Raw genomic sequence first — 14,749 nt, 5'->3', positions numbered from 1 at the left:
CTAAGAAATAAAACAATGTCAATTCATCGTAATTATTATCTATCCACCGTAGAATAAAATGTTTTGATATGATTTATATGAGACCATATTTAACACAGTGACTACAATATACTCTGATTTTAATAAACTGGTGTTTTTATTTATAATATCTTGCTGTATATTACAATATATCTAAATCTTTGACAAAGAAAATTATTTTAACACATCAGAAACACCTGTTTATAAGTATACATATGTTGGCACTGTATGTAAGTGAGAATTTAAGTTTGTATGAGCTACTTAAAGGATTTATCATTAGAGTTACATCATGTACATGATATTATTTCTAATTTATTTCCTTCAACTTATAAATGAACAAACACAATAAAATACTCCTGTATCACTTACCCCAAATCATGAACATTGTTGCATGCTAACTCCAACTGTTTAATAATTCAATCACTTATATTTAAAGTTAATTCAAAAGCTTAAGAGTGCCTTTCAATTCTACATTTAATTTGTACTGTCATTGCAAGAACAATTAAACCGAAATTAGCTACATTTTTTTAATTTATATTTCCAAAATTAGATAATAGAATTAAATAGTTTCATCTTGTATGATTACTGCTCAACATTTTTGAGCATTTTTCAAATTTTAGATAAATTAACGTTTTATTGTAAAGTTTGCTTTTACATATAAAAACGACTTTACTTAGATACAAATTGTAAATATTTAATAGATTGGTATTAGCCATTTTTATCCCTATGAAGGTTTAATAAACTCTCAATGAACTTTTTTAGAATTGTGAAAATTGTTCATACAAGGTATTACTTTCTAATGGAAGACAACTTTTATTTATTCACGAAACACTGTTGAAGTTAAAATGGTTAGATAATTGATCCCTAGAAGAGATGTTGAGTAAAATGATTAAACTCAATACATGGGTTTTCCTTGAGGAAGAGCATTTTGTACTGTTCTCATATTTTTTAATGAAATATTTATGATGATTACAATTTTTATCATAATTCATATCTAAATAATATCATTTTAATACATTAAAGTTTTTGTTCGTATGCACAGTGGAAGGCAGTGACTTTGTTGCAACGTCATAGGACAGTATCGTCAGTAGGGAAATATTCGACATTCATGTCGATATATCAAAATTATAGCTTATGCTTCATGCGTCATTTTTAAACGTTTTGTTATTAATGTTCTTTAGAGATAGTAGTATCTGTTCTGGAAAATTGTCTTTGTTGAAGTTTAAATAAGTTAAGTGTAAGAACAGACCAGTGTCTCGAGGGAACCACAGACGAAGTATCCTCAGATGCCTCGTCTGTGAAGGAAACGTCTGTGGAGTAACGATGAACTTCCTTAGCGTCTAACGGAGTGGTGGGAAAAGCCGACATATCTTACCGCACGAGCCACATATTACGTCAGGTCAGCACTTCATGCAACTTCGGAAAATTGATAAAGAACGTGAACGGGAGCCTTTCCTTCTTGCTCTTGAACAGCTGAAGTTCCGCCCTTGCGTCAATGGCATACAATTTCGAATCTCGACTGCCCAGACATTTTTACGTTTCGAGCTATATAAGCAAAGCCCATAACGAATGAAAAATTTACACGTAAATACACGTTTTAGGACCCCCTGATCGTTTGAAAATAATTTATTAAATAAGACTATGAAAACCATTTTCAAACGATTTATTTGTTAAGTATTCCAATATTTCATATAACAGTTTTTTAATTTTATTTTGAATTATTGGCCATATCTATCAACTAGCGACCCCCTCAGCCAATCAGCAGCTAGTTAGGCTGCAATAAGTTGCATAAAAACCGTGCCTCTTGGCGCGCCCGCGGCAGACATCCCTCAACCACCAAGCAAGGTGGAGCAAGAAGAAAGACGAAGAATATCATTGAAGATTTACATTGAATCAAGATCGAAGATGGTCAAGCGAGAAGAATGGCGCATACGCAGCATTCAAGTCTATTCTTCACATATCGAGTATAAATTTAATCAGCCGTTTATGCTGAATCGTATTAATAACATACATATGTATACATATGCTCATTCATAGGAATAATAAAAATTATTTCTTTTTTTTCAATAGTTAAAACATGATCAAGGGGTCTTAAAACGTGTATTCACGTGTAAATTTTTCATTCATTATGGACTTTGCTCATATGTATGTGCTTATATAGCTCGAAACGTAAAAATGCTTGGACAGCTCCCGTTCACGTTCTTTATCGATTCCCCGAAGTTGCATGAAGTCATGAAGTGCTGACCTGATGTAACATGTGGCTCGCGCGGTAAGATATGTCAGTTTTTCCCACCACTCTTTTAAACGCCAAGGAAGTTCGTCGTCACTATTGTCGATTTCGATGCGCTCAATTATGCCCGATCTGGCCACAGTGAACTATCCCTCCAATTATAATTATAATTACAATCTGAAAAAAAACAGTGGTCGATTGAACTACTAAAATCGGTAAAGTTGACAAACGTAGGAAAGTCTCTTTTCCTTTAGATGATGTACAGGGTTGTTATTATTAACAATTTGGACCGATATTTAAAGAAACCATTTTAAATTCGCAGCCATTAGCTCGGTTACCATTAGCCGATTACCAAGTCCTACCACGAGGAGGTTGCTAGTCGTAACACATGAGTCTGACTCCCCTAGTAGTACTTACGTACTAATATGGCGATGCTGAAAAAAACCGGTTAATTTGTTGATGTTTTATATATACGGGTTGATTTAAAAGAACTCGCGAAGATGATAAAAATATCGGCGCTAAATGAGGAATCTAGTGAAGAGAGCGAAGACGAAGATGTGCCAACGATCACGAAAGAAGCTCAAGTACGTTTCGAAAATGTTAATTTCTAGTCTTTCAAAAAGCCTAACCTATAAATTTCGTTATTTCGGAAAGTTTGTTTGATTTGTGCGGTCAACTCAATATTTGACAACAAACAACATAAACATTCATATAACGGTGAACGATGGGAAACATTTTCAAATTAGCTATTCACAATAAGAAGTTACAATTTACGATAAATAATTAATTATTATTCAGATTTGTTCTACGAGTAATAAACATATCTCTACTAGGTAATACCTTATTACTCCGTACATGTATTTAATTTCTTTTACTTTTTTCTTCTGATAAATTACATTGCATATAGGATGACTCAGTTCCTTTTAAAATATAAAATACCATAATTGAAATATATTTTTACCTTGTTTCTTTCTTTGTTTTCTTTGTAAAAGTTGAAATTTATTGTGTATTATTAATGACATATGCTAAAACTTGGAAGGATCAATTAATATGCATGCATTTGTTATAGGAACAAATAGCTCTCACTGAATATAATAAAGCCTTAGTATTATTGAAGGAGAACAAACAGGAAGATGCTCTAAATATTTTTAAAGATCTTTTAGAAACTGAACTGTTAGACGAGGTTGAAAAACCTGATGTGTCTGATGGCAGATCTAGGCCAATGTTGTTGTTAAAGTATTCTTGTTTCAAAAATATTGCTGCTATAAGAACTGCAACAGGAAATTACGATGAAGCAATAGAAAATTATTGGGAAGCTGCAAATTTGGATGATACGGATGTAACATTGTGGTATAGGATAGGCACTTTAGCTATGAAAACCTCTAACTTAGAGTTAGCTTGTTCATCATTTAAGCAAGGTTTAAAGTGTAATTCAAATCATTGGCCATGTTTAGATGATATGATAACTGCCTTATATGCTGTTCCTGATTATATGAATTGTCTTTTATATATTTCTATGGCATTAGAACGTGACCCCACATATGTGAAAGGTTTGGCTTTCCGTGACAGAATATTCAAAGACATTCCATGCCTTCAAGAATGTTACAAATTGTATAATAGTGATTGGCAATTAGATCCTCCATTGTACACTGAATATGATCACATAGTAGGAGATAAATTATTAGCAGAAGCAAAAGATGTTGCCACAAGATGGGCAGAAACATGTAAAATAGAATTTACTCCAAAACCACTACCAGACCTGACACTAAGAAAACCAATAAAAAGCTGCACCTGGTTAGATGTTGGAGAAAGTTTATTAGATATACATAGATACATCACTGAAAATGACTTAAGTTTTGTTAGTAGAATTAATTTAACAATTCTTAATCCTGAAGAAATACTTTTAAAAGTAAATAATGAAGATGTTACCCAAGTCAATAATGAAACGAATATCAATCAAGATGTATTGCAAGATATTTCCGTAAAGAAAGAAAATGATACTGAGAAACTGTCAAAAATGGACACGGATGAAGTAAATTTTCCATTTGAACCAATGGATGACAATCAAATGTGTGATGGCGGTGACACTGTAATGGAAGTTGAAGAAGAAGATGATAAAAAATCATGTTCTAGTGATGTACAGATCATAGAGGATGAGGATCCTCTGAGGATTTCAGACACAGAGCAGGGTATTTCAGAGCAAAATCAAGTACAAAATGAATCAGTAGAGCAAAATAATTTTGAAATAGATGAGAATGGCGAGAAGTTACATTCTGAGAAAATAGTGGATGATACTTCTAACACTGGTAATGAAGTACAGAATGATAAAGTTAGTGATAAAGATAGCAACAAATCCAGTGAAAAGCCATATGAAAAAGACTTAAAGAAAGCAGATAAAATACAGTGCAGGGGAGAAGAAAAATGTAATGATAAAAATGAGACAAAAGAAGAAGGACAAAAGGTGAAGAAAAGACGGAGAAGTGCTCTGTGTTTTTTGCAACAATGGGCTTGGAGCTGCAATAGTATGAGACGATCGGCGAGAGTGAGAAGTTCAAACAGAAGGGAAGCTGAAAGAGACGATGTTCAATTAGAAGAGACTCTTCGAAGAATATTTCCTAGCACCTTATTGTATGTATTTATACAAATTTTTACTAATTCTGTATAATTTTGTAATTTGTATATTTCAGACCAGACACAGTGAAACTAACCAAAGATGATCCATCTAAAAATATGGACGATTCTATGGATACAATGGACTTGTATCAACTGTTTGCAAATCAAGAAAATAATAGTATCGCTACGGAAACAATCAAAAGTTCGGAAAGTTCAAAATCACCGAGTCCCGATACAAGGTAATTATTTAAGAATCTAGAAGCAGAACTTTATAATAACTAATCTCTTTTTTCTACAGTCAGCAGCAAAATTATTTTGGTACAGAATCTGAAACAGCTGATGTGAACATATTTATTACTGAACACAGTGGTAAAAGCAATTTAATGATAATCATAGCAAAATATACAGAATTTTTATGCACTAAGTGGAATCGAGAATGGCCAAAAGGAATGTCAGAAATATATTTACAAGCTTATACATTTATGAGGTATAAAGAATGCATATAAATCCCATTCTAAATACAATCCAGAAGGTAGAACTTATTCCTTTTTTTACAGAGAACATATTCCACATCCATCACCATTTGAAGAAGATGTAAACGATGATATTTTAAAATTAGATGCTGAAATGACTTTATTATTCGGTGAACTTCATACAGATAGGTGGTTGAGTAATAAACCAGACATCCTACCTTCTTCTACGTACGTTTTCTTATCTATTAGCTATTTTTGTAAATACTTAGCATTCTTAAAACTTAAAGATTGCAAAATGAACAATGTTTTGTTACAGATTAGATAAACTTGGTACAGGAATGCCATCAGAGGAATTAGGTCATATAATTTTTACAAGTGTCAGACATGATATTTTAAATGAAGAAAATATTTTCATATTATTGAGGGTTTTATGGCTTAAAGCCAATATCTTTTTGTGCCAAGGTGACACGGATATCGTCATCGAAACTATAGAATTAGTGAGCAACTTCGATTACCAATAAACAAATTTTTCTATTTAACTTAACAGAAACGTTAGTATTAAATTTGTTTTCAGTTGTTAAATCATATGCAAGAATTGGAAAAGAAGAATCAAAATATTTATCTTAAATTGCCTAATTGTAAATGTAATTCTCGCATCAGTATTAAAATTGTGGAAAAGAAGCTAAGATCCATTCAGAGGTACGTATGTCCTTTAAACATGTGGCGTCACCTCCCACGCTCCCCACCAAAGGGGTCGCGCTCTCACAAGCGCTTGACCAATCCCTCCGTTGCTATATATACGTTCCTCGACCGACTTCCCAATGTCCAGTCGTGTAAGGCAGGGCCTGCTAGAAAGCCTTACTGATGAGTCCATTAGCAGGCCCGAACGAAACGCGCCTCTCTTCTTTCCTTTTCTACCTTCCTACGATAATTTTCCGAGATCCCACCAACAGCGAAGCAGCGCCACAATAACATATTGTTAACATAATCAACAAATGATGTTCTGAAAATGTGATTTAAATATAGGGGACAAAAGCTAGGAGAGATACAAAGCCTGTATGATGAAAAAAAATATGCAGAACTAGCCTACATATTGCAAGATACGTTTAAATTCGCGAAACAGGGAAATAAATTGTTGTCCGTTAACGATAACATTGTCGATAGAGTTCAACAGTTATCGATGTTATTAGATAGTTTATGGCAACTTCAGCAATATGAAGAATGTTACGTATGGGCAGAAGCGTGTCTTAACGAGGCATGGCAGAATTACATAAATGCTTTTGATGAAATTGAACAAAAGAAGTGGACAATGTCTGTTCTAACGGCACTTGAAAAGCTGGAAGCATGCACAGTTGAAGTTAGCACATTCATTCTAAGGTATTTGCCCGAGAATCGTCTTTCGAGATTAGTTCAGAATTTGGTTCACATCGTTTGCAGTCAATTGGATGTATCTGACACTACTGTGGAAATGCCACTTGAAACCGTTCTCCCCTGGATCCTATTACACTATATTTTACAGTACAAAGAGGACAAAGAGAGAGCAAAGGTTGAGTCGTCATACAAAAATAGACAGCACAGTTCCAACTACTCCGAATCAGATGACGAAGATGAAGGTGTTCCAGCATCTATAATGATTTTATTCATTGCTCATGAATTCATGGGAAGACATTCATGGTGTTGTTATAACGAGGCGAAGCTCTTGTTCTTCACCTTGAATCTGGTAATTCCAAAGTTAGAAACACCACAGTTTGTCAGTATAAAGAGCAAAGTTTCTAAATATCTGGAACAGATATTTTATTGCCTGTATGGCCATTATAATAGAGTGAACAAAGGGCGCCCGAAGCATCTAGAGGAACACGGTGTTCCTAAGATGAAAGTAACTTGGGAGGGAGCGCAATTGCTGTTCGAATTCTATAAGCCCAAGCAGATACCAGAATTTTGCTCGCCTAGATCTCTAACAATTAGTGCGGACACGGAAGAGCTTTTCAAGCGCATAATGAAGCTAATTCCTTCAGAAAGCGATCCAAGTCAAGTGATAGATGAAATGAGAGCCTACATAATGAGTGAACGAGATACGATGCCAACGGTTAAGAAACCTTTGCCACACTCTATGTCCACCATTTACTACTTGTTGGGAGATTTTTATTTCAAGAATGGCAAGTGGAGTGTAGCGATTCGTTATTATTTATTAGATTTGTGTTTCCATCCGTCAAGGTTAAGCTCTTGGACTGGCTTAGCAATGTCATCGGGCACTGTAATAGAGTCCTGGTTAAACAAATATAAACCAATGTAAGTATCAACTCAAATTACTTATTAACGGTGTGCGAGGCAAATTAATAATAATTGTTTTGTATTCAGAAACGAAGATAAACTTCTAGCAAAGGCGAAGTTGACTCAGTCCAGTTATAGGCATGCTGTAGAATTGGACTCTTGTAATCATATTATATGGACAGAATATGGAAGCTTTGCCTATGTTGTTCACTCGTTCTGTTCGCGATTGTTAAAGCAAGAGACGGACACGTTGAGTATGGAACGGTTCGAATTTTTAGAAACTCGAAAAGAAGAAATGTTGGAAATCGCGGATCAATGTTTCCAGTCCTGTGCACGTTTATTTATTGGAATCAAGGATGGAACAATACGCCACGATGAAAGATGGCTTTACCAGTATATGCTTGGTAAAATTACAGAGAAAAAAAACCAGGATCCTCCAATATTTTTGGAATATTATGCAAAGGTACGCGCAAATTAGAATATAGTAATTGGAGTGGGCAGTATAAATTCCGATTAATTTCTGCTCAATTGCAGGCTAGCGAATTGTTGTATCATAATAATGCACAATACCCACGTAGAATAAGCCACAAGTGTCCACAGCATCTTTCAGTTGAAGCATTAGAGGTGCATTATCGTATCCATGCGAGTATATTGAAATATCTGGAACAACACGAGGGCAAACCTCTGAAGAAATCATTAGGACAAGTGTTGCACTTGCATTTAGAGAAGTGCGCTGAAGGGCCCTTCATGAAGTACAGTTCGAAGCTGAGCGAAAGAGGTAAAGAAGATGGCTTTTTTGCGGGTAACAAAAACACTGGAAAAGAAGTAGAGCTTTCTGCCGAGGGAGACAGAAATGTTGTTACTGTTTGTCAGCGTTCGAACAGCATTGAGGAAATCGAAATAGTAGATAGAACGAACAAAGGTTTCAGTACGAATCAGCGTGTCGAGAAAACAGAAATGCGTAAGCGTCCTCTGGCCGACATGCCGCACGACAACGTGAAGAAGATAAAGCTTGGCAGCGTATCGCATTTACAATTGATGCAAGATGTCGTAGCTCTAATAGATGATGTGATTACGAAAGTTTGTGTCATGGTCTCGCAGAAAGAAAAAGGAGATGACATTATGGTGTTGTCAAGTGATGAGAGCAATGAGTCGAAGTCGCAGAGGAAAAGAGCGAGGACAAAGAATGTTGAAAAAACGAAATTGCAGGTGAAATCTTCCATCGAGAATAAAAAGGATTTTACGAACCCGTTGAAAATGGGCAGCGCGAATGAACCCGAAGAAAAATTAGATAATGTACAGGATTTAATGGACGCGCTAATGAAACAAGCGATGGAGGTTAGTCAGGAAACGCGGCAATCAACGCCCGAAGACGATGACACTAGAAAATTTGATGGGAAATGGCTGCAAAGCGACGACTTACACGGCAGTAGCAAAGACATGAAGGAAAAGTCTGGTGATAAAAAGAAACTAGCAAGTACGACCAAGGAAGAAGTAACATTAAGTAGAAGAGGTTCCCAAGAAAGCACCACGACAACACAAACAACCACGACAACAACGGAAACGAATAATTCCAGTTCAAGCAGTAGCGATGAATCGAGCAGTAGCGAAGACAGTTCTGATAGCGATAGTTCAAGTGACACTGACAGTGACTCTGGTGAAAGTGACAGTGAAAAGAAGAAAAAGGACTCTAGCTTCGCCCAAAAGGAAGAAAATATGACAGAAGAAGAAGTTGCTACATTGATAGCATACTGTTTAGCTGGTCTAGAACAGTGTATTTTAAGATTCTCTGAACACTACAAGTCATTCTATAGATTGTCACACTTCTTCTTCAATAATAAGACTGCCAAAGATATAACCAAATGCAGAAATCTTTTGCTAGACAGCTACAATTGCCAGTTTTATCAGGGTGAGAATTTTCAAGGACTTTTTGCTGATAGGAAGAGTACTAATTTCTTCAGTGTAAGTACATTATATTTTTACTTTTAAACATTCGTACGTATACATTAGTTAATACAAATTTGATAAATTTAATAAACATGCACAAACTTGATACATTTAAGAAAATGCTTCTAATAATACTTCTTGGAAAGCAGTCGTGTTAAATGATTGTATAATTTTTGCATTCTTTGGTTTGCCAGTAGAATTAGTATAGTCCACAAGTACTGTGCCTCTTGCCATTCCATCAACCACAGGACTTACATTTCTTATAATGAATGTTTTTATTAACTCTGGCCATATCATAACTGCAGCTGCCATTACATCTCCTGGATGCCATTCATTATTCCTTAATATAGTTTTACTTTCTGCATTATTTAAGAAATTCATAATAGTAGAATTTATCTTTCCCAGTGTGTTTATACGCCAATCCTATGTAAATGTCATTCACACATTTATATAATATATGAATTGCAACTTACAGTAACAGATATACAATTTTTATTATTCTTCTTTATAATTACCGCAGATACACTATTAATAACTGTTTCCCATGGAAATATTGTACTTATCGCTGTATTATTCAATACAATATAATTACTTTCTGGATCTTGATCAAAATTGAATTCAACATTGGGTGAAACATTACCAATGCCAGAGACACTTGAACCTAGTATAATGTGACTCTTTAAGTGTTTCAAAACCAAGGGGTCCAATGCGACTGCTGTAGCAATATTTGTTGATGGCCCAATGCTTAATATAGTTATTTCATCTAAAAATGATAAAGAATGTGTTTAAATATAGAACTTAAATTAGATATACCTATTTATCATTAAAAAATTTGATCAATTCTTGACCTGGATACTGATTTACCAAATCCACTAGTGCTACTGCTGCATGTTTAGTGTTATCCAGTTTAGCAATAATTTTTTCTGTGAAGTTAAAATCTCCAAGGCCATCAGAGCCAAAGAAATTGGTAGGTTTGTACTCCTTTAATAATGCTTTTTGTACCCCTTTATATACTGGTATCTATCAAATTTAGAACAGACACAATATAAAAAAGTTTTAGCAATGCAGTATGACCAATTAAATGCACTTACGTCACTTCGGTTGGCGACTGTTAAAATTTTAAGTACATTTTCTACTACATTATCCACGTACGTGTTCCCATATGAACAAGTAATTGCTATAACCTCGAATTCTTTAGGTTTCGATTTAAGGATTAGAAGTATAGCAGCGGCGTCATCCGCTCCAGCATCTGTGTCTATTATGACTTTCTGCTTAACATTGTTGGACCTTATGAAAGTTTTAATAGTGATATCTTTATTCTCTTTTAACACGAAATATATACTGTATGAAATAATACATACAAAAATCACTTTAGTAAAGATTAATCATATTAAAAAACTACTTTCTTTATATTTCTCAATCTTTTAAATGTGTTAGTTTGGTACTAAAATATCTTCAAATTATGAATTATTTTCATCTTATACATTACCCAAAAACTTACTCAAGAAACGTGAACACACTTAAGAGATTAATAACAATTTGTAGTCTTATATAAATGATAGTATAAAGTTCTTTTTTGATAAAAATTGTTTCATATTTACCTGACACTCCCTATCACCAAACAGAAAAAAATTATAGCAATACATTCAGTATATATCTTCATATTTTTGATTTTAAAAAGTACCTTGCAATAGGTCACCTACATAAAATGAATATGTCATAATCTACTTTGGTTTCTATTTTCATAATAGGAAATACATTGACATACTTATCGAGATTTCACGCACTGTTATGCTACCTTTGACACACAAATGTATGGTTGTTTTTGGTATACTGCTATCTAACTCTTTGTTCTTGATATATATAGTACTTTCTAACTCTGTAATTATCAGTTGTAAAGAAAATAAATTTTCTTATCTTAAGTTATGCAAGATAACATTAGCTTATCTTTCTAGGGTGTTTGGCATATACCAAATGGAGAAGTAGATAGACCAGGAAGCTTTGCATTTCATATGTCAAGATGTGTAACATTATTGATGCAAGTACTTAAAGAAACAAATGATGGCCGAATGTTAATGCAATTAAGTATACAACTTGGGAAGATACCAGAATCAGACAAGTACATTTTAACATAATAAATTAACAAATAAATTACATTTTATGTTGGTGACTTGAAAATTAAATATTAAGAGCACTTTTTTCATAAAGTTTATACATTATTCTTTCAGGAAATATTTACGTGATACAGAAAGGGAGCAATTGTCTCGTCAAGCGCTAACTCTCTGCTTACAGTCTCTTAGAACAAAAGTGCAATTAATGGGACCTACTACTTCTGATCCTGCATCTAGCAAAAATCCAGATGCTCGAACTCAAGTACTGCTTGATACGTATTGGGTATATCAGAGAGCTGTAAAAAATTTTCAAACTAAGGAACAAACTATACAGACACTTTCTGCTTTGCTAGTGGACACATATAAAACATATGTCGGTAACAAAGTAAGTTTGTAACAATATACAAAAAACATATTGAATATTAATCACAGAAGATAATTAAACATTTTTATTACTAACAGAACTTGGAAGGAAATATTTTGGAAATTGCTACAAAATTCTGTAATGATTATAATTATAATCGCAAAGTTTTAAGCAAATTCTTCTCTAGTCTTGACAAACCTACCACGGATACTCAGGCACAACCTCAAGCTGTTTCTCCAACTCCTGTAAGTTTTATGAAATTTAGAAATATGCGTCAGTCTATGCTTTTGTATGTTCTTTAAATACGCTTAGATTCCGCAAAAGGTTCTTTATATGTATGTACTTTCAATATCTATTTAAGCAGGTGGTCACAACTCAACCTCAGATTAATTCAACATCGTCACAATCATCTCAAAACCGAAAACCATACAAAAGTATGACATCCACTGGTCGACCAAGAGGACGACCGCCGAACGTTAATAAGTATTTGCAAGCCATGCAACAGGGTAGCAACACAATGAATCAGTTCAACACAAAAGCGAACTTCACCAATTACATGGGAGCTTCTGGAAATCGTTCATTGATGAATCCTTACTTCATGCATCCGCTAGTCGATCCAAACATATTATCAGCTATATTAACTAGTGGTTTAAGCGGTAGCATGATGGATCCTCTATCAACCATGAATTACTTAAATCAAATGGGTAGTTATCAAGACATTCTCAGACACTATCAGAACAATCTCTCCTCGTTGTCCAACCTGACTAGTGGCTTAAATAACATAATTGCTACCGCGCCTAATATTAGCAATGTACCTACAATGAGTACATCTACCTCTAGTATTAATACCACCCCCAGTATGAGCAATTTAGGTAACTTAAATAATCTGACGGTACAACAACTGTTAAATTTAAGTAACTCCACGGCCACTACTGTACGCTCTACACCTATGTATCAGCAGGCAGCTACGACAAAGACGACCACTACCACCGCATCGATCACTAAAGATAGACCTAGTATATCGATAACGCCGGTGAACACAGTGCCGCCTAAAAATAAACCTTCTAAACAAAGCTCGCAAAGCGACGCGTTGCCAATCCAACTTTCAAAGTCTCTGCAAATATCGCAGCCTTCAAAACCAGTTCTTCAACCACCAACTACCCAAGTTTCCCTTTTGAAACCATCCATTGTTCAGCATGTTAAAACCAGTCCACCGAAACAGATGAGCGCGCCTCAAATTCGAGTTTCAAAGTCACTGACCGAACCCCAACCAGCACACAATCCCTCATTATCGCATTCTCCATTAAAAAGTAGCACCACTACGAATTCAACAGTGGTACCACAAGTTGCACATACCACAATAGGTCCATCGATGGGCCTAAAACAAACGTTACCGATGAATGTACCTACTCCTCATTCAGGGACATCACTACAACACAAATTGTTGTCAAAGAAGAATTCACAGCGCCCATATTCACAAGTGAACGTGCAAAACCCTATGAGGAAAATGAAACCAGCCAAAGCGATACCCACGTTACCTAGCAGTTTCTCTACTCTGTTGAGTGCGATGCCTGGCAGCTCATCCATGACGCAACCACCTTTCATACCGCCTGAACTAAGCGGAATCTCTGTGAGTCCTGTGAATCCTCAAACTGGATTAAAAGGTACAGGTATGAAATATACGAATTACAAAAAATCATCTGTAAAAACGAACCCACCAGCCTCCATAGATACCACCAGTTCTTTGACCAGTTCGTTCCCTCAAGGGAGCTCTGTGGAGGCTCTATCGATGCTTTCCCAACTTAAGCAACATTCGCATTTGGAGATTATACCCCAACAAAAACCACAAATGAAACCAACTATGGAGTATCCAAAGAATTTATCTTCCGGTGTAAGCGTAGTTCCACAAAAAGTATCAGATCCTTTGAGGCCATCAAACGCAGATTGTATGACTATATTTGACTTACCTAGGGGAAAATCGAGTAGCGTTTCTAGCAAAAAAGGAGATAAAACCGCTAATGATAGCGTTGAAATTATAACAGATTGCATGACTATATTTGATTTACCTAGGGGAAAATCAAGTAGCGTTTCTAACAAAAAAGGAGATAAAACCGCTAATGATAGCGTTGAAATTATAACATTAGATGATTGAATGTCCATAATGAAGATAAGATTAAATTATCTCTCCCCCTAAATTGACAATTCACGTTATGGTTGAGTATTGCAATTATCAGTGGCAAATTATAGAGTTCGTTACGTATTATTGACAAGGTGTATAATTATACGAACGATATTTTATCATACTAACACCTTTGCAACAATACGGTTTCCATTTCTATTGAAGACGACTGATTAATAAATTGCTAGCCTTCTCACTTTTGTGCCTAATGGAATCGTTCTATATGAAGCATTTAAATGTCACATACGAGAATAGATAATAATATGTACATGTATTCTAAATCGTGAAAATAATTAAGAACCTAACTTTTCACGTATTCGGTACGTCTCAAGATAACAGTTTTTTAATACCGTTTATTTTCGAAGTGTTCCGATAACAATTTAAATAGCATATATTACGGCGATTATTATTTCACAATAATTCCAGAAAAATGTTCTTGCATATTGAAAAAACAATACATTATTTTTCTACTGTGTATATTCAGCAACTAACTTTTCTTTACATGAAAAAACAAAAGTTAGAGAAGTGTAATTAACTACTAGT

At 34.8% G+C, this 14,749-nt stretch overlaps 2 protein-coding genes across 5 annotated transcripts; one reads left to right on the top strand and one right to left on the bottom strand.

The window, feature by feature from the left end:
- The first annotated feature begins 2,621 nt into the window (after positions 1-2,621).
- Positions 2,622-14,686, top strand: LOC122402398 (calcineurin-binding protein cabin-1-like). Of its 3 annotated transcripts, XM_043405150.1 has the most exons (15): positions 2,622-2,832; positions 3,318-4,876; positions 4,936-5,100; positions 5,160-5,348; positions 5,419-5,562; positions 5,651-5,831; positions 5,909-6,033; positions 6,361-7,623; positions 7,693-8,068; positions 8,140-9,567; positions 11,508-11,671; positions 11,781-12,048; positions 12,126-12,272; positions 12,392-13,973; positions 14,070-14,686. In XM_043405150.1, exons 1-15 carry the CDS (start codon positions 2,749-2,751, stop codon positions 14,177-14,179), a joined length of 7,785 nt encoding a protein of 2,594 aa, XP_043261085.1. In that variant the 5' UTR covers positions 2,622-2,748; the 3' UTR covers positions 14,180-14,686. The 3 variants fall into 3 exon arrangements, with proteins under 3 accessions (XP_043261085.1, XP_043261084.1, XP_043261083.1); XM_043405149.1 differs by having other exon boundaries at positions 12,392-14,686; XM_043405148.1 differs by having other exon boundaries at positions 12,389-14,686.
- LOC122402400 (non-specific ribonucleoside hydrolase RihC-like) lies at positions 9,590-11,431 on the bottom strand. Of its 2 annotated transcripts, XM_043405153.1 has the most exons (6): positions 11,321-11,431; positions 11,154-11,251; positions 10,644-10,839; positions 10,401-10,572; positions 10,068-10,315; positions 9,590-9,975 (listed from the first exon to the last, which is right to left on the bottom strand). In XM_043405153.1, the coding sequence occupies exons 2-6, from the start codon at positions 11,213-11,215 to the stop codon at positions 9,664-9,666; spliced, it is 990 nt and encodes a 329-aa protein (XP_043261088.1). In that variant the 5' UTR covers positions 11,216-11,251; positions 11,321-11,431; the 3' UTR covers positions 9,590-9,663. The 2 variants fall into 2 exon arrangements, with proteins under 2 accessions (XP_043261088.1, XP_043261087.1); XM_043405152.1 differs by having other exon boundaries at positions 11,154-11,388.
- Positions 14,687-14,749: the final 63 nt, after the last annotated feature.

The sequence above is a fragment of the Colletes gigas genome, unplaced genomic scaffold (genome assembly GCF_013123115.1).
Source record: "Colletes gigas isolate AHSC1104 unplaced genomic scaffold, ASM1312311v1 Colletes_gigas_Sc00035, whole genome shotgun sequence".
Taxonomy (NCBI): domain Eukaryota; kingdom Metazoa; phylum Arthropoda; class Insecta; order Hymenoptera; family Colletidae; genus Colletes; species Colletes gigas.
The sequence above is the reverse complement of the archived record's forward strand: the minus strand, read 5'-3'. Positions and strand labels throughout refer to the sequence as shown.

What these genes read in the sequence shown, in the direction of transcription:
- LOC122402398 (XM_043405148.1), top strand. Translation starts at nt 2,749, where the DNA reads ATGATAAAAATATCGGCGCTAAATGAGGAATCTAGTGAAGAGAGCGAA. An exon ending in TTAAACAAATATAAACCAAT is followed by an intron (nt 7,624 to 7,692) that starts GTAAGTATCAAC and finishes TTTTGTATTCAG; the next exon opens with AAACGAAGATAAACTTCTAG. An exon ending in AGAGTACTAATTTCTTCAGT is followed by an intron (nt 9,568 to 11,507) that starts GTAAGTACATTA and finishes TTATCTTTCTAG; the next exon opens with GGTGTTTGGCATATACCAAA.
- LOC122402400 (XM_043405153.1), bottom strand. Translation starts at nt 11,215, where the DNA reads ATGAAGATATATACTGAATGTATTGCTATAATTTTTTTCTGTTTGGTG. An exon ending in CAGTCGCCAACCGAAGTGAC is followed by an intron (nt 10,573 to 10,643) that starts GTAAGTGCATTT and finishes TAAATTTGATAG; the next exon opens with ATACCAGTATATAAAGGGGT. An exon ending in TTATTAATAGTGTATCTGCG is followed by an intron (nt 9,976 to 10,067) that starts GTAATTATAAAG and finishes ACATTTACATAG; the next exon opens with GATTGGCGTATAAACACACT.